Source organism: Acinonyx jubatus, chromosome E1 (genome assembly GCF_027475565.1).
Source record: "Acinonyx jubatus isolate Ajub_Pintada_27869175 chromosome E1, VMU_Ajub_asm_v1.0, whole genome shotgun sequence".
NCBI lineage: Eukaryota > Metazoa > Chordata > Mammalia > Carnivora > Felidae > Acinonyx > Acinonyx jubatus.
The window spans coordinates 5568303-5594034 of record NC_069397.1 but is presented as its reverse complement, the minus strand read 5'-3'; the positions used below and the strand labels follow the sequence as shown (position 1 = coordinate 5594034).

Below are 25732 nucleotides of genomic sequence, written 5' to 3'. Positions count from 1 at the left end.
TGCCTGAAGTAGGTACTGGTTATTTGTCCCAGTTCGCGGGAGGAAACCAGGGCACAGGGAGGTTAGGCAACTTGCCCAAGATCCCACAGCTCCAAGAGACAGAGCTGAAACTCAGCCTGCCCCGCCCACCTGGGTCTGCTCTGAACATCTTCAATCCACACCCCTCTCCAAGAAGATTTGGAAATAGGGGGGCTGGGGACATTATGTGTGCTCAGTGAGGTATCTTGTTCCCGTGAGAGGTGTGGGAGTCTCAGGGTTTCATCAGAAGTATGAAGTACGGAGCACGAGTGCTCCCGTGGAAAGAGCTAGGAAGAAAATTGATATCTTGCAGAGGGCAACTGTACAGAAATGCCTGTGTGTGTCAAGCCAAGCTGGGAAATGTTTCTAATGAATGAAAATAGTTACCAGCTAGGGTGTAAGATTATGACCGGTTTTATTTTGTTTTCAAATTGTCTCTGTTATTGCACTGTTAACACACACACACAAAAATTAAATGTGTTCGCATACATCACACACAAACCCTTGCCACGGAGAAGGTAATGACACCAATTCTTTCTGGTGCACAGTTGAGAGTTCTCAGATGCCTCCTCAGAGTCTCTACCAAAGTCTCCACTGATTTCCATGCCCCCCCCCCCCCCAATTAAACCTGCTCTTCTCCAGTCACAAGCACTGCAGAGAAAGAAAATCTGGCTTATTCCATGTGGCCTGATGACAACCTATCAGAATTGTTTTCTGTTTTTTTATTTAAAAAATTTTTTTTTGTCGCTGTTTATTTATTTATTTTTGAGAGAGACAGAGACTGAATGTGAGTGGGTTAGGGGCAGAGAGAGAGGGAGACACAGAATCTGAAGCGGGCTCCAGGCTCCGAGCTGTTGGCACAGAGCCCGACACGGGGCTCGAACTCATGAACCGCGAGATCGTGCCCTGAGACAACTGAGCCACCCAGGCGCCCCAGTTTTCTGCTGTTTTTCGTTCTGCATGTACAACCTTCCATCTGCAGTCGGACATTAGATATGCTTTTTGAGGGGTGAGCTGGAAAAATACAATGTTTTGACGGGGGGGGCGCTTCAACTTTTAAGGGAGATCTGTACAATGCATGACATTTTGGAAACAAACTGATTTGTAGGCAAAGAGCTTTCTGTGCTGAGGGGGTACAGAGAAACAGAGAACTCTGCAAAAAAAAAAAATCCAATGAATATGAGTCCACTGAGAGGTGGGTAAGTTAATGGCACATTAATTAAGACAAATTAGAAGGGGCAATCAACCACAGGGAAGGTAGTAATGAGAAGAATGTATAGTTCAGAGAAATTCGCTGCTGAGGACTTAGCTGCAGACTGGTGTTTCGCAGGCGGTACAGGCCAGAGGTCTGCAGGGTGGCTCACGGCTCAAGAAGGAACTTGAATTTGCCCGGAAACAAATGCTCACTCCCAGTTGACAACTGCACTGTAATTGTCTGTGGAGCGGCTCGTGACTGGCTCATCCCAAACTTCAGGAGCTGATAGTCTCCATTTCCTTTCTTTCTTTTTTTCTTTTTTTAAACGTTTATTTTTGAGACAGAGAGAGACAGAGCATGAGCAGGGGAGGGGCAGAGAGAGAGGGAGACACAGAATCCGAAACAGGCTCCAGGCTCTGAGCGGTCAGCACAGAGCCCGACGCAGGGCTCGAACTCACGGACCGCGAGATCATGACCTGAGCCCAAGTCGGATGCTTAACCGACCGAGCCACCCAGGCGCCCCTCCATTTCCTTTCTTAAATACACGTTAAAACAACACCAATCGACCCTCCTTTCTTTTTCCCAGCCATCCAGGGACACACTGATGGGTGTGCATTTCCCTTTCTCTCTTTCCCTCTGCCTGACTTTTGGCAGCTTGGGAGGCCGATGTTTGTTGCGGGTGCCTTTGAGTGGAGGCAAGACCAGGCAGAGGAGGACAGGGTCTAGAGGACCGCGCAGACAGGGAGCGCCTCCCTCGACTCGGGTAAGGGAGCAGAGCGAGCGGGATTTCCTTAGCAGGTACCTGGGGCAGCTGAGCCCGGATGTCTTCGGATCCCATGAATATACTTTCCAGGTGAGACCACGTGCGCTGCACGTCGAACCAGGTGGAGATGACGACGTCGGCCGTGGACAGCCTCTTCTGCCAGCCGGACACTTCCTCCAGGAAGAAGGCAACGTGCTTGGACGTCATCAGGTTCTGCAGCTGGACTTGGTTGTCCTCCAGGAGCTCGAGGAGGTCCTCGTCCGACCGCAGCTGGGGGACGCCGGTCCGCGGGTGGGGCTCGTACCGGAATTCCAGGCCGGCCCAGGTGGCGCACAGCTCCGTCAAGGTCTCCTCCGTGCCCATCTCTTTCACGGCCTTGTCTGCGATGCTCCGCACCTCGTCCTCAAAACGGTGCAGCTGGAGCCGCAGGAGGTCTGCCAGGGTGGTGCCCTCGCCCACGGCGAAGCTCACGCCCGTGGCCTGCACCAGCTGCCTCCAGTGCCGCTCCCGGATGGCCGGACTCTGCAGCTCGGCCACCGCCCGCAGGGAGCTCAGAGCGTCCGACACGGTGCTCTCCAGGCCTGCGAACGCGTCCCAGGCCCTGACCTCCTTGTCCAGGTTCCGGATGCACCTGGCGAACCGTTGACACTCCCGGTCCATGGCCTCCACGTTGACCTCCCTCCACGGGGCCGTCTCCCAGGCACGGATGCTGGAGGTGACCATCGCTATCGTGTCCCAGAGCTCCTTCAGCAGGCAGACTTCCTGCCTGCACTGGTTCAGCTGCTTGTAGTTGGGAATGCTGACCTCAAACAAGGCAGCAGACTCCGAGATGGAGGCCAGGGTCAGCTCCATCTGTCGGATCTCCGTGTGCCTGGCGTCCAGCTCGCGGTGAGGGGCGACGCTGTCAAACCTACGAAACAAAAACGTGTTCCTTCCGGTGAGTAGGGCGCACGGGGGCTCGTGTCCCGGAATCGCCAGGGTCACGCCAGCTCAAATCTTTAAACGCCTAGTATTCTAGCCACGAACGGTAACTGGCACCGAAGCCCGGGAAGAAAAAGGCACTCGGGGTGGGTTGTGGGGGGGGGGGTGGGGGTGAGCGCACACAGCTGGAGAAAAGACAGTTCAAGGTGAACAGGAAGCTTGGATCTTCTCTTCACACCTGAGAAGGGAAAACTAGTCTCCTTTTCTGCTGCTCCCTGGTCCCCCATCCAGGGATGAAGGGGACCATCCCTTTGTTCAAGCTCCCTTTGGACTGTGCTTCTGCGCACTGGCTCCCGGAGCACCTGACACAGAGGAACATGGTCATGTTCCCGTAGGTGCTGTAAAGCCAGAGCTCCCGCCAAGACTATGCATGGTAGGCGGTCTTTAGGTGAGAGGGCTGGCATCTAGAAGTCCAACCCTACACTCCCTCTGGGGCATTTGCTCTCAGTCTGGGTGACATGTTAGAATTTGCTGGAAGTTTTGAATGCTCTCCGTGCCCAGGCTGCTCCCCAGTCCAGTGAAATCAGGCTCTTTAGGGGTGAGACCCAGGCGCAGCTTGCCGGGTGGTTCCAGTGTGCCAGGTTGGCGTCCTTGACTGTGGGGAAGCTCACGTGGGTGGCCTGTGACGCTTCCAGGCAATGACACTGCCACGTTTGGAAACCACGGATAGAGGACCTTGAAGACTGAGCACAGAGACCTCACCAGGGCCCTGTGCAGTCATCGTGCTGCTCCTTGGCTAGGGGCCTCAAGTCAGACTCCTCTACTTAAGTCCTCCCTCCAAGTTGTCCTTGATCTCGAGCCTTAGACCACTCTGGCCTGCTCTCTCCTGAATCCCAGATGCCTCTGGTTCTTCACCCGACTTCTATCTCTGCACTGTGCCCAGCTTTACGGTTTTTCTTCATAGGCCCCCACCCTCTTTTCTCTCTAGTGCTCATGGCAGGCATCCACCGCCCTCTCTGAGCCTCCCCAGTGCTCGCCTGCTTCATGGCCCTACCTTTCCAGAACTGCGTTCCCGGCCTGGCCTCTCTCCTCCAACATCAGCACCCCACATGCAGGGGTGTCTGGCTGGCTCAGTCCGTGGAGCACGCAACTCTTGATCTTGGGGTTGTAAGTTTGAGCCCCATGTTGGGTGTGGAGAGGACTTAAAATCTTGGAAGGAAGGAAGGAAGGAAGGAAGGAAGGAAGGAAGGAAGGAAGGAAAGGAAAGGAAGAACAAACGAACGAACCTGACGTGCAAAGGAACCCACGTGGGCAGATAACGTTTCTTTGGTCAGGGGCACGTGGAACCCAAGTGTGTAAGGAGCCTCTCGTTTTCCTCCCCATCACCAACTCTGGTTTCTTCTGTGCACCTGGAGGGCCAATTTGGGGGCACCGCGACTTAAGGGGGAATACCACGTTCCTCTAAAATCAAAATAAGGTATCATGGGCTTCATCATCAAGGGGAAATTTGAGGGTAAATGAGTGATTTAAAGAACCAGTCGTTTCCTCCCAGTCTAGCATGTGTGTGCATGCCCACGCACACGTACGTACGTATGTTCGTGTATGTTAGTTGGGTGGTGGAGTGTGAAGGGGAGGACGGCATACCACGTCTTTTTCTTGAACTGCCTCTCCTCTCAGTTGTCTTTGGAAATATCTGACTTGACGGATGGAAAGTAATCCTAATTAAAGCCATTTACCTGAACTGCTCGCCACTTAAGCCTAATTACCATGCAACACAATAACAGTTATGCATCCCATTAAATCAGTGTCAGATTAACTTTGATGCTTGCTACGTTTGATTCTGCTGGTTCCATCTAAATGGTTTTTGGCTTCTGTGCTACGGTTGTGGACTTGTCTTCAGAGGATGAGGCCGAACATCATGGTGCGTCTTCGCTGGTCTCCGTCCCCCCAGGGTTCTGGAACAGGACTGGAGGTTGAAGTTTTCAGAGCTGAAGGGGGACCTTTGTCTGTCTAGGCAAGGAGCTTCCTCCCCCCCCCCCCCCGCCCCGAGGAGAGGAGTGGAAAAAGAACCAGAAGAAATGAAATGTAATGTCCTCATGGCAAGTGGTCCAGTAGGAAAGATCAAGTGCACGGCTGGTTTTTTTCTCCTTATTCTTCATTTCCAAAGACTGATTGTTCGAGTGCGTAGGTTCTACTTTTTATCTTGACTGGAGCGACTTGGAAAGCGAATTTAGCTTCTTGCTGTTGGTACAAGATCCTTGTGGGCCAACGTCTAAAAGCCCACATTCTGTTTAATCTACGAATGGCGTATATAATTCAGGAATAACTTACGAGGGAAGTCGTGAGCTCTCAGGGTGTTCGGGGCACACACAGGAGAAAATGAATGGTCTTTCTAACCATTCTTTCCTTAGCCCGTGCGAACACCCTGAAATCAACAGCAGCATCTCAGATGTCTGTCAGAGGCGATTACTTGTCAGACCTACTCCTGACGTCGTCTACTGCGTGGTGTAATTTTTGTTTATGGTTTAAATTTGTGGACAGTCATTTCCTGCAGCTGAGCACACATAAAAGTTAATTTGGCCTAAGCGGTGAAAAGAATCCCAAGACATGAGGGCAGGTAACCCTCTTCCCATTTCAAAACTCTGGTGCACACCGTCAGGATGTACACAGCCCTGATTAATGTGCCTAATAAGCTGGAAGTGGTTCTCCGAATCCTAGGGGAGCGATACAGTAGGAGAACAAGAAAGCAATTGGAGGGAATGTGGTGCAGTAAGTCTTTGAAATTGAAACAATAATGCAAAAGTATTTTAATCTAAGGAGAGAAATGCCTGCAATGTCTGGATGAATAAAATTATAATGGAGAGAAATGGAAATTCGGCGCTTGTGCGTACGATCTCAGAAGAATGATCGACTCAGGCCTGACCCAGACGTAGGTGTGTGTGGAGGGAGTGGGAGGAATGAGTGATTTAAATTAATTCTCGGGAAGCCAGTGGGTGGTAAATGTTTAACCTCAGAACCACACCTGTGTGTTCAAAAACAAACACACCCCTGCTTGGTACCTGACGGGAATCTTAAGACTCAACTCATCCAAACCGAGCCTGGGGTCTTTCAGTTCCTCCCCATCGGTGGCCCCCACCTGGGTGAGCAGTGAAACAGTGCCTTGCACTTAGTGGTCCATGATAGAAGACAGAGAACTGTACCAGTCTCTCCTCCCTGCTCACCTCTCGTACCCAATCAACACACCTATTCCCCTCCCAAATCTCTCTCCAATCTGTCCTCTCTCCATTGTCAATGCCATCGCATCAGTCCATGGGGACTGCTTCTCTCCTGGGCTGCCACCATCACCCTCCCACCGAGCACCTGGCCCTGAGTGGGTCTCGCTCCACCCCGTTCTCTGAGCCACAGGCCAGTGGTGTTCACACCACGTTGTCCTCATGCTTAGGCTCCTCAGTGGTTGATCATGGTCACAATCTGGTTCCGTGAACCGCTCTGTTCTCACCCCCATTTCCAGCATCCCAGCCATGCACACATGGGGCCATTCAACTGTTCCTCACGTTTTCACCCTTTGGTGCCTTTGAGTGTTCTGCTTCCTATGCCTGGAATAACCTCACCTCCAACTTCTTTTCCCAATGGCTAATCCTCCCTTTCCCACTGGCTCAAGCACCATCTCCAACAGGGGGTGTGAACTGCCTCCTTGGGGGAGGTTAAAGTTGGCCACCCAATGAACATGTCTTTCACTTTATTTTTTCTGTTTTTATTTAAAAAAAATTTTTAATGTTTTTATTTATTTTTGAAGGAGAGAGAGAGACAGAGCATGAGTGGGGGAAGAGCAGAGAGAGCGGGAGACACAGAATCTGAAGCAGGCTCTGTGCTCTGAGCTGTCAGCACAGAGCCTGACACGGGGCTCGAACTCACAAACCGTGAGATCATGACCTGAGCTGAAGTTGGATGCTTAACTGACTGAACCACCCAGGCACCCCTGTTTTTGTTTTTTTGAGAAAGAGAGAGTGGGGTGAGGGGCAGAGGGAGAGAGAGGGAATCTTAAGCAGGCTCTATGCTTAGCATGGAGACCAACGCAGGGCTCTATTCCACAATGCTGGGACCATGACCTGAGCTGAAATCAAGAGTCAGATGCGGGGTGCCTGGATGGCTCTGTCAGTTGAGCGTCCAACTTCGGCTCAGGCCATGATGTCACAGTCTGTAGGTTCAAGCCCTGCATTGGGCTCTGGGCTGGCAGCTCGGAGCCTGGAGCCTGCTTCGGATTCTGTGTCTCCCTCTTTGCCACTCCCCCACTCATGCTATCTCACAAGTAAACATTAAAAACATTAAAAAAAAAAAAAAGAGTCAGATGCTCAATCAACTGAGCCACCCAGGTGCCCCTCCAATGAATGCGTCTAAGTACTCATTTTTGAAATTGTCTCTGAGGTCAGAAAGTACGGGGTTTTTTTGTTTTTTTTGTTTTTTTGGTTTTTTTTTTTGAGCGTGTATTATCTTAAAATCCCAGCACAATATCCTTTTTTGGTGACCCCATTGTTGAGACCACGACCTCTCCTGCTCTGCGGAAGCCTGAATCGTGTGAATGAATCCGATGAACTGGAAGAACAGGGTGAAGCTGAACTAATGACTTGTCTCAGGACTGCGACATGTTTGTGGGAGATCTAACAATGAGCACTTCTTTTCTCCAGCTACTGAAGAGACAACAGACACCGTGCAAGCAAGACTGAGGACCCTCTTTCTCACGCCTGCTGCACTGGGCTATCTGGAAAGCTTTGCTTTCTCTAGTTGTCATGCACGATAGTACCCAAAGGGAGGGTACCTTCAAGAAAGCTCTCTCGATCGTTCACGGAATCCGGCTGCCAGCCGGCTGAAAACACCAATGGTCTCCACTGAGCAGTAGCTCACCGAGATCAAGTGCTTTGGCTAAGAAAGCCGTGGGTAGATAACCTTGGTCTCAATGTGGGAAAGGCAACCGGTTATGTGCCATGGCATCATTCCTTAAGGTCAGGAAGACTGCGCTCAAGGTTAGGACACTGAGCCAGAGAAGGCCACTGGAGCATGGAGACATTCCTTTTGCTCAAAGGGGACAGTCCGCCTCCAGACTTTAAGAGCTGTGAAAAGGCCTTGAATCTGAATATGAGGAGTTAGCCAATTACTATGGAGTCAGGGAGCTCAGCTCGGAATATGCTGATACAGCTCAGAGTTAACAACTACAGGAAGAAGTAAGACTTGGACACGAAGAAACTCAACCCAAGCAACCAGACATCAACCGGCACCTGACAGGCTTCAGGAGCCTCTAATGAGATACTTTCTTTTTCCTCCTCAAAGACAAGATCAGTGTGAGCTTAACCTGCAACATAATCAGGAACCGAAACTTGCACTCGCAGAGGAATGTGCCACGGTCTGCATTTTAGAAACTCTTAAATGATCTAAAAGTGAAGGCGCCAGAATTAAAACCCTTTGCCATACACACAGCCTTAAAATGTCAAACACACAGATTTGCATACACCAAGCCCAAAAAGACAACAAGCCTTGAGTTGATTCCCACTAAGATTCCCTTCAGCCATAAATCCACAATTCTGCTCCAGTCCTGATGTTTTCTTGCCGAGGAGAAGAACGCATCACAATTGAAGTAATGTTTGGCTTTCCATGCTGCTGTGAGCAGCTCTTTTCAAAGTGTTCTCTTGCGAGGCCTCATCTGCATGTCAAATTAACAGATGCGGATTTGGAAAACCCAGCTCAGAGAAGCAATATCCACCCAGCCGGCAGATACGGGTGCTAAGAAAGAAAACAAACTCAATCGCAGCCATCACGTTACAAAAACGCCACCAGTCGATCAACACACGTACGCGACCTAACTACGAAGGAGGGATACCGCGTTTCCAACAGTGACGCAAAATCACACCAGCAAACGGACGTCGTGTCCTCTCGAGCAGTTATCCGGAGTCCATTTGGGAAAACATTTCATCACGTATCTTTAGGACCCTTCTCTTGAAAAATTTTGTAAGGGACAGTTGAGGCAAAGATATTAGTGTCTTTTCCTCTCTTTCTTACGGCTGTTGCCGTGGGTGTGATTGTTAACGCTAAGCAAGTATCACACAGCTCCATAACCCAACCCCCTCACCAGCTTTGGCTCTGTGTGATCGTGTTAAAATTCAAATATCCAATTGCATGTCCAAAGGAGAGTCAAGAGAATATGTCTCAGACTCTGAAAGAACAGTCCCCAAAGAGTTTCACCAATGTGTGGTGCAACAGATGTTTCCTTGGAGCAAGGGCACGGCTCCAAAGACCATTATGCTAAAGGGATGTGGACTCATCTGGAATTTGACGCCCTGGCACGATTGCTTAAAAGGGAACCAGTTACTTCCCCATAGGGCAGCAAGGCTCAAACTTGGCTGCGCAGTGGAAGCACCTGAGGACCTTTACAAAGTACTGGAGGTCTTGTCCCCAGGTTGCTCTGCTGTTCCCTGCCTCGTGAAACATTCGTCTCGTTCTCTCTAGCCCCAGGTATGGTAATTGGGAGATAGGAGCCACTCGGTGTACGTTTGAGGAGTGGCGAATAGGAATAGGTAGGCCGTGCCCGTGCGCCATGCTGGGCGACCGACAGTTCTGATCTGCCTGGAACAGGGAATCTTCTCTGGATGTGAGACTTCCAGCGCTACAACCAGAACGGCCGAGGGAAAACCAGGATGGTTGGTCATCTTAGTGCCAGATACTACGCTAAATACTTGCAAAGATTACTTCTTTTTCTTTTAAGCTCATTTATTTATTGGGGCACCTGGGTGGCTCAGTCGGTTAAGCATCTGACTCTTGATCTGGGCTCAGGTCACGATCTCACAAGTTCGTGAGATCAAGCCCTGCGTGGATTCTCTCCCTCTTGGGATTCTCTGCCTTCCTCTTTCTCTCTCTCTCTCTGTTCCTTCTCCATTTGTGCAGTCTCTCAAAATAAACTTAAAAATATTTTAAAAAATAGTTTGTTTACTCTGAGAGAGCGTAAGCAGGGGAGGAGCAGAGAGAGAGGATCCCAACCAGGTTCCATGCTGTCAGCACAGAGCCCGACGCAGGGCTCGAACTCGTTAACCACGAGATCATGACCTCAGCCAAAATCAAGAGTCGGACGCTTAACTGACTGAGCCACCCAGGCGCCCCACAAAGATTACTTCTTAATTCTGTCAACAACCTTATGAGACAGATACTATCATGAACCCCATTTTACAGGCGAGGGAACTAAAGCTCAGAGCTGGTGAGCTTCCTGACACACAGTAAATCATAGACTTGTGAGCAGACGCAAGGCGGCCTGAATCCAGAGTCCACATGCTTAATCATTACGCCCTATTTCCTTCCACTAACGTTGTGATGGTTGTTTTTTCGTGGTTTTTTTTGTTTTTGTTTTTTTTTTTGGCTTCATTTGTTGCTTTAGCGTGTTGTCTCCCTGTGTGATGTTGTTTTTTCTGGGTAAGCGCCCTTGACAGTTAAAAGGTTTGTCACTCTTCACCAGCATGGCGTTTTCCAACGCGGAGACGTCTAAGCTCGTCCGTCCAAAACCGTAGAGGAAACCCGGCAGGAATCTCAGCGAGGGAACCAGAAAGTGAGTCATGGAACTGGAGTAAGGGAGGGGACCCATCTCAGCTGGTGCATCAGCAGACACGGGACATTGAGAACCAGCTTGTTCTCCTGGTTGGAGCCACCGACGCTGAGCAGAGGACCAGGCACAGACCCCTGGTACACTTCTCCACCAAGGTAGGAGTCGTGAGAAACTCGTGTGTGCACAATGTGAGCACGTGTGAATGGGGTCATTCGTCCTATAGTTGTTTTAAGTAAAGACCCCTTATCATGAGTCCCGGGGAGGGGTCTGAGCATTACTAAGCAGAGAGAGAAAGAAATCCTTCACCTCAAATCCTTCCTTTTTTAATATTTATTTTTGAAAGAGACAGAGTGGGAGTGGGGGGGTGCAGAGAGACAGGGAGACACAGAATCTGAAGCAGGTTCCAGGCTTTGAGCCATCAGCACAAAGCCCGACACGGGGCTCGAACTGACCAACCATGAGATCATGACCTGAGCTGCAGTCAGATGCTTAACTGACTGAGCCACCCAGGCACCCCTCAAATCCTTCCTTTCGTCTTCCAAAGTGCCTTCCAAAATTATTTCAAAATGCTACCAGCCACTTTCTTAAACCAAAAGAACACGAGTCTGTGGGTATTTAGAATACTAGTGGCTTTGTAAAATACCTTGTGATTTTTATCACATACAGTTCGGGGACACAGAACTTGGAGACTTTTTTTTATTTTAAAGTTTATCTATTTGAGAGGGAGGGAGACACAGGGAGAATCCCAAGGAGGCTCTGAGCTGTTGGCACAGAACCCGACACAGGGCTCGATCTCATAAACCGTGATATCATGACCTGAGCAGAAGTCAAGAGTCGGACGCTCGACCGACTGAGCCCCCCGGGCGCCTCTAGGCTTCGGTTTTCAAGTCATGGTGTTTGTACAACCTTTGGTCATCTCATACAGGGCTCTGCTCACATCAGCACCAGGTTCTAACCAGCCGATCTAAGTGGGAGGGAAGACTGGAAACAAGTCTTCCCCTGCTAGACACCAGAAGATTCAAGAACTCAACCGGAAGACCCTCGGAAACCCAAAGACCGCCATGTTTGACGGAAAGGAGGCTGTGCTGTGCTGACGCGGGGGGGGGTCCATACCTGAAGGGAGCTTCCTTGCGGAATCGCTCCCGGAACTTCTGCTGTTCAATGTCAAAGGCTGAGCACCTCTGACGGAGGGCGGCCACCTCGTTCGCCTGCAGCGGGGCCACCTGCTGCCTCACAGTGATGGCCATCTTCTTCACATTGTCCCACTGCTCAGGCAGCTCCTGCGAAGACGACCACGGTCCGGTCAGACCCACGCTCTGCCCCCCACCCCCCCTTGCCCGCAGGCCTGAAGCTGGACAGGTGCCCAGACGTCTTTATCAACGCTAGGATGCCACACTGTGACGTCACGGCACGGCGTGCCGTCCCCTACAGCTCTGACCCATCTCCGTGGTCGCCTGCTTGCCTGGCTATCATCTCCTTCTGACTCTGGCATATCCTTCTTGCCCTCAGCCTCTGACCCAGGAACCTGTGCCCTTTTTCTGTATTGCCTCAGAGTACTGCTTGACTGTTTTCTTTCAGGCCCCACATCCCCTTAAGGTCATCTTAACACTTCTCAGACTTGCTTTCCTTTCTCCGAATCAAAACTTTCAGTCATCCCTAAAAAAGAAAACACAAAACAAAACGAAACCACCAAAACCCTTCACCCACGCCAATTGTCCCATCTATCGCCAACATTGTGCCATTTCGTATTTACGGAGTTTCCGGAAGGCACTAGAGAGCGCACAGCCATTACACGGACGGCTCCAAATCGCGAGCCTTGGGTCCTCACCCAGCCCCGTTTCTCATTCACCTCGCCCCAACCTCACCCCACTCTGCGGTCCAGAAGCTTTCCCTCTGTCTCTTTTATTCAGGAAACAAACTGTGCACTGACCTCCAGCTGCTTAAACACCGTTTCTGGCAATTCTTGCTCATAGGTCTTTAGCAGCTCAATAGTGTGCTTCAAGGGCTCGAACATCTCATCAGTGCTGTTCTGCCGCTCTTTCAGAGCCATAAGGTGCCCCATAATCTCCACCAATCCTTTGAAATCTCCTTTTTCCACTTTCTTGAGCATGCCGCTCTCGGTATTTCTTATAAACACTTCAAGGTCGGCCAAGCTAAGCAAAGCAAACAGAACGTGAAGAAGCGTTCCCCTCCCACTCCTCAAAAGGAAGGTTGATTTATTTCCCCGACAAGAACAGCCATCATTGCCAAACACTTTCCATGTGCCTAGCACTGTGCATACACTAGACGCTGACGGTGAGAATGCGGTCCTCTTCGGAAGGGTCATGGTCGTGTTTTCACAGCCGTGAAAGACAGAGACCGGGACCTCCGCGCTGGAGGAGAGAGGACACGTTAGTGCGGCAACTGGTGAAATGGGAAGAAGGCCTGTACATCAGAAACTAGTTCTACACCAACATCAACTTTCTGGTTTTGATAACTACATTATGATTAGAGAAGATGACATCATTTGAGAAAGCTCAGGGAAGGTACACGTGAGCTCTGTACGGTTTTGGCAACTTTTTTTTTTTTTTTAAGTCTGACATTATTTCAAAGTGAAATTTAGGAAAAAGAATTTCAAAACATTGGGAAAAAAATATCATGGCCTCGAAAGTCATACCACACTTGGGTTTGATTTGGACACTCAGTAGATGTGTAACCACGGCCAAGTCATTTAACATCTCTGGGCCTCAGTTTCCTCACCTATATGATTGGAAAAACTCACTGGTTATGGTGGGAGTTAAGTGAGATTCAATCTTTATTTCAAAAGTATTTATTGAGCATCTATTACATAGAATGAGATAGATCAATGTATCAAATATTTGAGCCCAACCACGGCTCCAGTTTCTGGAGACAGAATGATAAATGAGAGAGGGGTGCCTGGGTGGCTCAGTCGGTTAAGCAGCTGACTTCAGCTCAGGTCATGATCTCACGGTTCACGGGTTCGAGCCCTGCATGGGGCTCTATGCTGACACCTCGGAGCCTGGAGCCTGCTTCGGATTCTGTGTCTTCCTCTCTCTGCCCCTCCCCCACTTGTGCTCTGTCTCTCAAAGGTGAATAAATGTAAAAAAAAAAAAAAAAAAACATAAAAAAAAAAGAATGATAAATAAGGGAAACAAAGGCTCTGACTTTATAAAGCGTACATTCTCATAGGAAAAATAGGAAACAAATCAATGAAATAAATTGTATAGTTTCACATGGCTTTGAGAGCTACAAGGGGACAGAGACTAAGGAGAGTCCAATTTTCTGTGGAGTGGTCAGTGAAGGCCTTTCTACAGAGGTGCTACTTGAGCAGAAATGGAAATTGTGTGAAGGAGTAAGCCACAGAAAGAAACGGGAAAAGAGCTTTTGAGTACAGGGCACAGCATGAGTCAAGGCACCGAGGCTGGATTCAGTCTGACATATTTGAAGGAAAGGAGAAAGGTCAGCGGGCAGAAACAGACGAGGAATCGGGGAATCACGGAGGAGAGGTGAGGGAATCAACAGGGGTCAGACGCTGCAGGGCCTTGTTCGCCAGGGCGAGGAGTCCAGATTTCATCGTAAGCACGAGAAATCTGAGTTGGAGAAGTATGTTTTCAAAAAAAAAATTTTTTTTAATGTTTTTGAGACAAGGAGAGACAGAGCATGAGCAGGGGAGGGGCAGAGAGAGAGAGGGAGACACGGAATCCGAGGCAGGCTCCGGGCTCCGAGCTGTCAGCACAGAGCCTGACGCGGGGCTCGAACCCACGAACCGCGAGATCGTGACCTGAGCCGAAGTCGGACGCTCAACCGACTGAGCCACCCAGGCCCTGGAGAAGTATATTTTCAAAAGATCTGTAGCTGGAGGAGAACAAGTTGTAGCCGGAGGTGGCGATGGTGGCATTGGATATGGAGAGACAGGAATGGAAGCCAGGAGGGCATTTAGGGGCTCTAATGGTTGTGACAGAAGATGATGATGATGTTGACTTTGGCCTGGAAGGTGGACTGGAGCGGTGGTCAGGTTCAAGGTAATTTCACACGGAGATGCTAGAGGACCCACTGATGGACTAGAGGGGAGACACAAGGGGATGAGAGAAATCAGTAACAACTCCTGGAGATGGGGTCAATGGTGATGTCATGTATAGATTTGGGGAAGAACTGGCGAAGACTGGGGTTTTCTGAACGGAGAAGGTGGAGGAGGAGTAAGTCTTGAATGTATTGTGTGTAAGATGCCTCACAGACACTGGACACCTAGGGGGGATATCTGTGGGTCAGTTGCCTGGAAGTCTTGAGCTCCGGAGAGCTGAGGCTGAAAATATAAATTGGGTAGTTATCGGCACACAGGTGCATTTACAGGGACGAGTTAGGTACCATCTGGAATAAGAATGTAGATAGAGTTCAGGATTGAGATTTCAGAAATGCATCTTGATGCCTAGAAGAGGAGATGAGCCCAGCCAAAGAGACCAAGAGGGCACGGCCAGTGAGACCAAAGAAAAATAATAAAAGTGAGGTATCCTGAAAGCCACACGAAGAAGCTCTTTGGGAAAGACAGAATAATCAGCTATGCCAAACGCTGCTGATGGGTATGTGTAAGATGAAGGTGGTCATGGCCACAGGATTCGGCCATATGGCCATCACTGGTGATCTTGACAAGGTTGGTTTCGGTGGAGTGGTCCAGGAAAGCCCTGACTGCCGAGTAACCGGGAGAGGAAGTTGGAGACAACTGTACAATGCATGCGATAATATGGATAAATAACCCCTCCGCCCAAACCATGAAAATGCGTCGCTAAAGTGGCAAGAAATCAAGGAATCTCTGGAGGCTGAAGGTGTAGTGAAAGCAAGCACTGAGTAAGGCTCCCAGTGGTCTTTCCTGTGATGGTTTCTACTCAACACTGGAGACCTTGAGCTGCTATTCTGATTGCTTTGTGGGATGTGGGAACCTGGTGATTCAGCCTGGGGCCCCCACGAGCTGAGGAGGCTGGTAGGAAGCTGCATGTGAAATCTCGACACCGTAAGGGCATACGAGAAACAAAACACAGAAAGGGCAAGGATGGAAGTTTCCTGCTTTCTCCTGGGCACTAAGTACACCCCTGCAAGTTGAAGTATAAGTGGTCTGGGGTTGGAAGAGCCCCTCGAAGACTGGCAGAAACAGATACAGACCTTTCCTGGAGGAATGCAACCAGATTCCAATCCTCAAAGGATTCCCGCAAATAAAATCCCAAGGAACGTGACGCTTACAATCAAAAGTCATAAAATACACAAGGAAAAAAGTCACCAAGAGTTGGAGCCAGCAGAAGCAGTGGGATTCAACCTGCAAAGACTTCAAAGATTGGAAGTCCAACTATAAAATCGCAGTCTTTAACATATTTAAAAAAAAACAAGAAGTTCCTGTTGAAGTGTCTTGTTTAATGGTCTCTGACCCATGTAGCAGGAAAAAGTGCCTTCCTCGTAGCTTCTCAGACACCAATTCAAGACTAAGAAAAAATACCTTCATCCTTCTGAGCACAATGTATCAGTTAAGACAGAAACGCTCTCGAGGTGCCTACGTGGCTTGGTCGGAAGAGCGTGTGACTCTTGATCTCAGGGTTGGGAGTTCGAGCCCCATGTTGGGTGTAGAGATCACTTAAATAAACAAAACTTAAAAAAAGAGGCCGAAATGTTCGCTGTTAGGAATCGCCCTTCAGAAGCCTAAACAAGCACCTAGTCTCCATAGGTCACAGTTCCTGCCCCTGACCTCGTATTTTAAGTTCTGATATAAATTCAGCAACGCCTGAACTGGCAGGGAGAGAGGCGATTTCAGAGGCTCCCCAAATATATCCAGACTCTGTGATCGTGCATGGACCTTCGCCTTCTGAGAAGTGACAAAACTTACTGCAAATTATAGGCTGTGATGGCATTACTTTGTGAAGAGAAGCATAGACAAAGCCTTTAATATGTGTTTTAGCAATTCAAAAATGATCATACTGTGCTACGCCGACAGCCAATTCCAGGAGAAAGAAGCTAATAATTGTCAGTAGGTCTTTATGTTACCCTGAATCTATGGCACAGAGAAACAAAACAGTTTTAAACTGTCAAAGCAGAAGTTGTCTTAAGATCATCTTCTAATGAACGTACTCTAAAACTGAAAAAAATTGACGGGCACCCGGGTGGCTCAGTCAGTTCAGCATCTGACTTCAGCTCAGGTCATGATCTCGCAGGTCGTGGGTTCCAGCCCTGCATCGGGCTCTGGGCTGACAGCTTGGAGCCTGAAGCCTGCTTCAGGCCTGATTCTGTCTCCCTTTCTCTCTGCTTCTCTCCCACCGACAATCTGTCTCTCTCTCAAAAATAAGCATTTTTTAAAAATTTTTTAAAAAACTGAAAAAATTGAATGAAAGAGAACCCTTGATATTTGAGCAAAGAACAAGAAAATACAAAAATGAGTACGCAAAATTTTATAAAAATGAAACAGAAGGTCTAAAACTGGAACGTATAATTAAAATTTAAAGCTCAATGAATGGATTCAAGGGGAGATTTAAACAAAGCTGAGAGAATGAGACCACTGGGTGATAAAAGCGGAGACGTTATCCAAACTGCAGTGGAGACAGAAAGCTGTAAATTATGAAATTCATTAAAATACATGGACGATGGTGACAACAAAAAAAACCCTCACGTAAGTTTAGTAAGAGCTCAGAAGAAAGCAAGAGAGAGAGAATGAGCAAGAAGCAACCTCTGAGATCTTGGCTGAGAATTTTCTTGAATTGCTGAAAGACAATGTAAGTTCGAGAAAACCCACCAAATTCCAGGTGGCATATCAAGAAACCCTCAAGGTCCTTCCTACTGATACCTTTACCAAAAAGGAAATGCAGATCTTAAAATTAGCCAATTAGCTGTAGAGCAAAGACTGACTTCTACCAAACCAAACCAACCAAACCAAAAAGCAAAAATCCCCCCAAAACGCAGATGGCTGAGTACTCAGAAGTAAAAATGGCGTCTGGAACACGGTGGAATGCTGTTTTCAATAAACTCACAGAAAAGAGCTTTTATCCTAGAAATCCCTTTTCTACAAAGCCATTTTTGCCCCCAAGTAAAAGCAGAAAATACATGCATTTTCAGGCAAAGAAAGAATGAGAATTTCACCGATAGACTCTTAAAATAATGGAACTTCTAATGACCATAACTCAGGAAAGTGGTCTGTAGTGTAGACAGATGCAACGAGCAAAAGGTATTGGTAAATATGTAGGCAGATTTAAGTAAACATTGAGTGTATAAAAATGAAGTAGAATTGTGGTGATTAAATAAATAATAGAGCATAACTGAAATCACTGGGAAGGAGAACATAATTTCATGAATCAATGGTTGAGATCAAACTATTCTAAAGACTTCCTATTGACTGTGAGGAGAGTACCAGTACTGACACATTTATTCCTTTCAAGGATGCTTATTAAAATAGCTATGGTAGGGGCGCCTGGGTGGCTCAGTCGGTTACGTGTCCGACTTCGGCTCAGGTCACGATCTCACGGTCAGTGAGTTCGAGCCCCGCGTCGGGCTCTGGGCTGACGGCTCGGAGCCTGGAGCCTGCTTCCGATTCTGTGTCTCCCTCTCTCTCTCTGCCCCTCCCCCGTTCATGCTCTGTCTCTGTCTCAAAAATAAATAAACATTAAAAAAAAAATTTAAAATAGCTATGGTAACTATAAGAACAGTAGACCTTGATCATATAACATCCAAATTAGCACAAGGAAAAAAAGAGAATTAAAAAAAAAAAAAACAATGTAAAATTCAACCTCAAAGGAGGAAAGAAAAAAAAAAAAGAATAGAAAGTATATAATAAAATGGTAGCAGAATAGATATTAATGAACCCCCCCCCCAGCTAAAAGATATATATTAAGGTGAATAAAACATTCAGTTCTATGCCGATCATTAAAAAGTAATCTCGAATATAAAGGAGCAGAAAGATTAAAAGTCAAAGGATACAATGAGCGACGCCAAGCTCATATCATACAGAGGAAATTGGTTTAGTTATATTAATATAAGACAAAACAGGCTTTAATATGAGAAATATAGTTAGTAATAAAGACGATTTTAATGTGTGGCTGAAAGTTCCAATTTGCTGGAAAGATATAAAAAGTCAAGCTGTGTATGCTCATGTAACACAACCTTAAAATATATGAAGCAAAAAGTGACAGAATTATAAGGCGAAATTGAGAAGCTGCCATCAAAGTGGAATATAACTAAATAGAAGAGGCCACATCCAAGAGGGTAGGAAGGGCAGAGACATGGTCAGAACTACATGGACTTTCCAGACTGTCCACAGGAGGGAGGAAACTGAGGGCACAGTGAAGGGTGAGAAACACACCCCCCACCCCCCACCAGAGAGCCCACATGGAGACGATTAATCCTCGTAACATTAGGCTTTGAAAACCAGAGGGTTTAAATTTTGTGAGTTCTTACAACTAGTGGAACTTGAAACCTGGACTTTTAAAAAGTCAGTGGGCTTGGCTCTGGGAGGGCAGGGAGGCCAAGGGGAAACTGAGTACCTGCCCTTAAAGAGACAGCACAACAAAAAGCCCAAGGAGATGCAGCAGAGAAGCAGCACTTTGAAAGGTGCCTGGGAGATATAGGAGAGAGAGTTACTTACTAATGTTACAGCATGCCCCAGAGACACAGAAATAGCTGGGGAACTCCTCCAGGAACCAAGAAACTGGCAGGTGCCAGTTCCTTCCCCCACCCCCCAGCATAAACACACAGCCACGTGTGGAACTTGCTACCTAATTTGCTAGCTCAGCTGCCCCGCCATTCTGTTCCCACCATGTTGTGTTTGGTTACCATGCTCCCCAATACGCTCTTGGCCAGAGCCCACACAAGGCAATGCCACAGGCCTGGGAGTGTGCGAGCAATCCATATGGTGGCCAGCACCACCCCAAAGGGACTTCTTCCCTGGAGGGGAAAGATAACCACCCACAGCAGTCGGCCTGTGGCCCCAGAGTGGGCTGGAGACGGACATCTGGTCTGACTGCAGGCCCCGCCCACCAATGAAAGATTCTCAGGGGACAACACAGGGAAGGTGCCGTGCAGTTTGGTGCTATTGCATCTCTGGCAAACGCCTGGTCTGACTCAAGTCAAGTCCAAGACATCCTAAGAGTGGCCCATGAACACCACAGGAACCAAACCCTGCCCAGAGTAAGCAAAGAGAATCACTGCAGATGACTGGACTGAGGGAAAAAGCGACTCGGCCACAACAGATGGGCACACACATCACACATAGGACACATCCCTGAAGCACCAGGTTCTGGTGAACAGGGGACACTGCACTACCAGGAACTAGAGAACCTCTTCTTCATAAGAAGAGGGTCCTCCTTCTTCACTGTACTACTTTCAAGTGCAGTAAACAGCTGTCTGTCCTAACACAGAGAAACAGACACAGAGTTAGATAAAATGAGGAGACAGAGGACTATGTCCCAAATGAAAGAACAGGACCAAACCACAGCAAGAGACCCAAGCAAAACTGACGTAACTAATATGTCTGATAGAGAATTTAAAGTAATAGTCATAAAGATGCTCACTGGATTTGAGAAAAGAGTGGAGGATATCAGTGAGATCCTTAACAGTGTGACAAAAAGGAACTAATCAGAGATGAAGTACATGATGAATGAAATAAAAATATGCTAAGCAGAATAAACAGCAGACAAGATGAGGTAGAAGAATAAATCAATGACCTGGAAGACAGAATAATGGAAAGTCTTCAAGTTGAGCAGGTGAGTGAAAAACAATTATGCAAAATAAGAATAGACTTAGAGACCTCAGTGATACCATCAAGCATAATTTCATGTGCATTATAGTCATCCTAGAAGGAGAAGAGAAAGAAAAGGGTGACAGAACATTTATTTGAAGACATAATAGCTGAAATTTTCCCAAATCTGGGGAAGGAAACAGAAACCCGGATCCAGAAGGCACAGAGATCCTCCAACAAAATCAGTGCAAGGAGGTCCACACTAAGACATGTAGTAATTAAGATGGCAAAAAGTAGCACTAAAGAGAATTTTTAAAGCAAAAAAGCAGTTACATACAAGGGAAACCCCATAAGGCTATGAGCAGATTTTTCAGCAGAAACTTTGCAAGTCAGAAGGGAGTAGAATGATATATTCAAAGTGTTGAAAGGAAAAAGCCTGCGGCCAAGAATGTTCTATCCAGCAAGGCAGTCATTCAGAATAGAAGGAGAAATAAAGAGTTTCTCAAACCAACAAAGTTTAAAGGAATTCATGACCACAAACCAGCCCTACAAGAAATGTTAAAGGGGACTGTGAGTGGAAAGGAAAGACCATAAGCAAGACTAAGGAAAGTAGGAAGCACAACACAGTAAAAGTAAGTATATCTGTAAAAATCAGTCCAGGGACTCACAAAATAAAAGGATTAAAATATGACACCATATACCTAAGACAAGGAGGGGAGAGGAGTGAAGATTGGGTTCAAAATTAAGCAACCATCAACTTACCATAGTCTGTTATATGCAGAAGATGTTACATAGAAGTCTAACGGTAACCACAAATCAAAAACCGGTAATAGATATGCAAAAAAAAAAAAAAAAAAGAAGAGAAAGGACTCCATATATATCAGTAAAGATAAAACCAACTTACAATGAGAGAAAAGAGCAAGAGAAGAAACAGAGAAGAACTACAAAAACAACCATAAAACAAGTAACAAAATGGCAATAAATACATACCTATCAATAATTGCTTTGAATGTCCACGGGTTAAATGCTCCAATCAAAAGACATAGGGTGACCGAAAAGAAAACAAGACCCACTTATATGCTGCCTACAGGAGACTCATTTCAGACGCAAAGACACCTAAAGACTGAAAGTGAGGGGATGGAGAAACATTTATCATACAAATGAATGTGGAAAGAAAGCCAGGTTAGCAATTACTGTATTAGACAAAATAGATATTAAAACAAAGATGATAACAAGAGACAAAGAAAGACACTATGTAATCACTGATGGGACAATCCAATGAGATGTAACAGTTGTAAATATTTATGCACCCAACATGAAAGCACCAAAATACTTAAAACAGTTAATAACAAACAAAGGAAATAATCAAGAGTAATACAATAATAGTAGAGACCTTTAACACACCACTTATATCAATGGACAGACCATCCAAACAGAGTGTGAATAAGGAAACAGTGGCTTTGAAGGACACATGGGACCAGATGCATTAAATAGATATATTCACAACATTCCATCCTAAAACAGCAGAATATGCATTCTTTTCAAGTGCACATGGAACATTCTTCAGGATAGAGCACATATTAGGCCACAAAACACATGTCAACAAATTCAAGGAGACTGAAGTTATTCCATGCATCTTTTCTGACCACAATGCTATGAAACTAGAAATCAATCCTAAGAAAAAAATCTGGAAAGAACACAAATTCATGGAGATTAAAGGACATGCTACTAAACAATGAATGGGTCAACCAAGATGTCAAAAAGGAAATCCAAAAATCCATGGAGACAGATGAAAATAAAACAGAATGGTCCAAAATCTTTGGCACACAGCAAAAGTGGTTCTAAGAGGGAAGTTTATAGTAATACAGGCCAAACTTAAGAAGAAAAATTTCAAATAAATAACCTTACACCTAAGGAGCTAGAAATAAGAACCCACAAAACCCAAAACAGTAGAAGGAAGGCAACAACAAAGATTAGAGAAGGAATAAATGAAATAACAACTAGAAAAGCCATAGAACACCTCAATGAAACCAGAAGCTGGTTCGTTGAAAAGATCAACACACTTGATAAACCTTTAGCCAGACTCACCAAAAGAGAGAGAGAGAGAGAGAGAAGAGAGAGAGAGAGAGAACTCAAACAAAATCAGATCAAACAGGAGAAATAATTGACATCACAGAAATACAAAAGATTATAGGAGATTATGAAAAATGATATACCAATAAATTGGACAACCTAGAAAAAATGCATAAATTCCTGGAAACATATAACCTCACAAAACTAAACAAGGAAGAAACAGAAAATTTAAACAAACCAATTACCGGCAATGAAATTGAATCAGTAATCAAAAAACTCCCAGAAAAACAAAAGTCCAGGACCAGATGGCTTCACAGGTGAATTCTACCAAATATTTAAAGAATGAATACTTATTCTTCTCAAATTATTCCAAAAAAAATAGAAGGAAAACTTCCAAATTCATTCTACAAGATCTGCATTACCTGATATCCAAACCAGAAAATATACCACCCACACACCCACACCCACCCACACCCATACACAACCACACCCACGCTATAGGCCAATATGTATGATTAACACAGATGCAAAAATCCTCAACAAAATATTAGCAAACCAAATCCAGCAATACATTAAAAAAGTCATTTTCCACGATCGAGTGGATTCCCAGGATGCAACGGTGGTTCAATAATTGCAAATCAATCAATATGACACATCACATTAAGAGAAATAAGAACCATATGATCATTTCAAAAGAGGCAGAAAAAGCATTTAATAACGTATAACGTCCATTCACGATCAAAACCCTCAACAAACTAGGCTTAGAGGGAATATACCTCAACATAATAAAGGCCATATATGAAAACCTCACAGCTAACATCATACTCTATGGTGAAAACCCAAGAGCTTTCACCCCAAGATCAGGAACAAGACAAGGATGTCCACTCACCACTTTTATTCAACATAGTACTGGAAGTCCTAGCCACGGCAAATGAACAAGAAAAATAAATAAAAGGTACCCAGATTAATAAGAAAGTAGTGAAACTTTCACTTCAGATGACATGACACTATATATGGGAAATCCCAAAGATGCCACCAGAAAACTACTAGAATTGATAAATGAATTCAATAAGGTCACAGGACACAAGATCAACCCATTGCATTTCTATACATCAATAGTGAAGCAACAGAAAGAGAAATTAAGAAAACAATCCCATTTACAATTGTACCAAAAATAATAAAATACCTAGGAATGAACTTAATCAAGGAGGTGAAAGATCTGTGTCCTGTAAACTATAAAACGCGGATGAAAGAAACTGAAGATGACACGGACAAATGGAAAGGTATCACGTGGTCATGAACAAATACTGTTAAAATGCCCATACTACCCTGGGGTGCCTGGGTGGCTCAGTCAATGAAGCCATCAACTTCGGCTCAGGTCACAATCTAACGGATTGTGGGTTCGAGCCCCGCATTGGGCTCTGTGCTGACGGCTTGGAGCCAGGAGCCTGCTTCGGATTCTGTGTTTCCCTCTCTCTCTGCCCCTCCCCTGCTCATTCTCTGTTTCTGTCTCTCAAAAATAAATAAATGTTAAAAAAAATTTTTTTAATAAAAAATAAAATGCCCATACCACCCAAAGCAATCTACAGACTTAATGCAATCCCTACCAAAATACTACAGCATTTTTCACAGGACTACAACAAATAATCTTAAAATTTGTAAGGAACCCCGAAAGAATCCAAACAGCCAAAACGATCTTTAAAAAGAAAAACAAAGCTGGAGGCATCACAATTCTGGATTTCAAGTTATACTACAAAGCTCCAGTAATCAAAACAGTATGGTACTGGCACAAAAACAGACACATAGATCAACGGAACAGGATAGAAAGCCCAGAAACAAACCCACGATTATATGGTCAGTCAATGTTCAACAAAAGAGGCAAGAATATGCAACGAGAAAAAAGTCTCTTCAACAAATGGTGCTGGGAAACCTGGACAGCTACATGCAAAAGAATGAAACTGGACCACTTTCTTACACCAGACACAAAAATAAACTCAAAATAGATTCAACAGTAAACGTGAGACCTGAAATCATAAAAATCCTAGAAGAGAACACAGGCAGTGATTTTTCTGACAGTGGCCTAATCACATCTTTCTAGCTAAGTCTCCTGAGGCAAAGGAAACAAAAGCAAAAATAAACTATTGGACGACATCAAAACACAAACAAAGCTTCTGCACAGCATGGGAAACAGTCAATGAAACTAAAAGACAATATACTGAATGGGAAAAGATATTTGCAAAGGACATATCCAATAGAGGGTTAGTATCCAAACTATATGAATTTGTACAATTCAACACCCCAAAAAACAATAATCCGAGTAAAAATGGGCGGATGCCATGAACAGATCTCCAAAGACGACCTACAGATGGCCCACAGACACATGAAAAGATGCTCAACATCACTCATCATCAGGGAAATGCAAATCAAAACCACAATGACGTATCACCTCATACCAGTCAGAAAGGCTAAAGTCAACAGCACAGGATACAACAGGTGTTGGTGAGAATATGGGGAAAGGGGAACCTTCCTGCACTGTTGGTGGGAATGCAAATTGGTGCAGCCACTCTGGAAAACGGTATGGAGGTTCCTGAAAAACTTAAAAATAGGGGCACCTGGGTGGCTCAGTTGGTTAAGCATCCGAGTCTTTATTTTGGCCCAGGTCATGATCTCATGGTCATGATCTCATGGTCATGAGATCAAGCCCCCACGACGGGCTCCTTGCTCAGCATGGAGCCTGCTTCAGATTCTGTCTCTCCCTCTTCTTCTGTCCCTCCCCTGCTTGCATGCTCTCTTTCTTTCAAAACTAAATTAACATTTTTTTTAAAAAAAGTTAAAAATAGGGGCGTTTGGGTGGCTCAGTCAGTTAAACATCTGACTTCGGCTCAGGTCATGATCTCACCGCTTGTGAGTTCGAGCCCCGCGTCGGGCTCTGTGCTGACAGCCCGGAGCCTGGAGCCTCTTCAGATTCTGTGTCTTTCTCTCTCTCTCTGCCCCACCCCACTCACACTCTGTCTCTGTCTCTCAAAAATAAACATTAAAAAAAAAAAAGGTTTTAAAGACTTAGAACTAAATTATAATGAAAGTATTACATATGAAGACCTGTGAGATGTAGATAAAATTGTACCAAGAAGGGAATTCGTAAATTAATTATATCATTTAATATTTATATTAATTACATTTAAATATTTTACATTGCTTTAAATATTACATTAACAAAGACAGCTCAAAGTGAATAAGCCAAGCATCAATCTTAACTTAGCCTAGGAGAAAAAATAAATCCAAGGAAATAGAAGGACATAATAAACATAAAAGAATAAGTCACTGAAATAGAAATTAAATTGTGATAGAGAGGATCAAGGAGTTTATAAGATACTTCTTTGTAAATCTCTGGCAAGATTAATCAAAGTATTCAGAAGGCACAAATGGAAATGAATAGAAATCACAAGGGGGACATAATCATAGATTCTGCAGAGAGTAAAC

At 45.8% G+C, this 25732-nt stretch overlaps 1 protein-coding gene across 1 annotated transcript in view; it reads right to left on the bottom strand.

The window, feature by feature from the left end:
• DNAH9 (dynein axonemal heavy chain 9) overlaps nucleotides 1-25732 on the bottom strand; it is a 334173-nt gene that overhangs the window by 247705 nt on the left and 60736 nt on the right. Inside the window, exons 18-20 of the mRNA XM_027047332.2 lie at nucleotides 12410-12632; nucleotides 11593-11759; nucleotides 2016-2886 (exon numbers count right to left, since the gene is read on the bottom strand). Of these exons, the coding sequence (XP_026903133.2) occupies nucleotides 2016-2886; nucleotides 11593-11759; nucleotides 12410-12632 (1261 nt within the window). The remainder of the gene's footprint in view (nucleotides 1-2015; nucleotides 2887-11592; nucleotides 11760-12409; nucleotides 12633-25732) is intronic.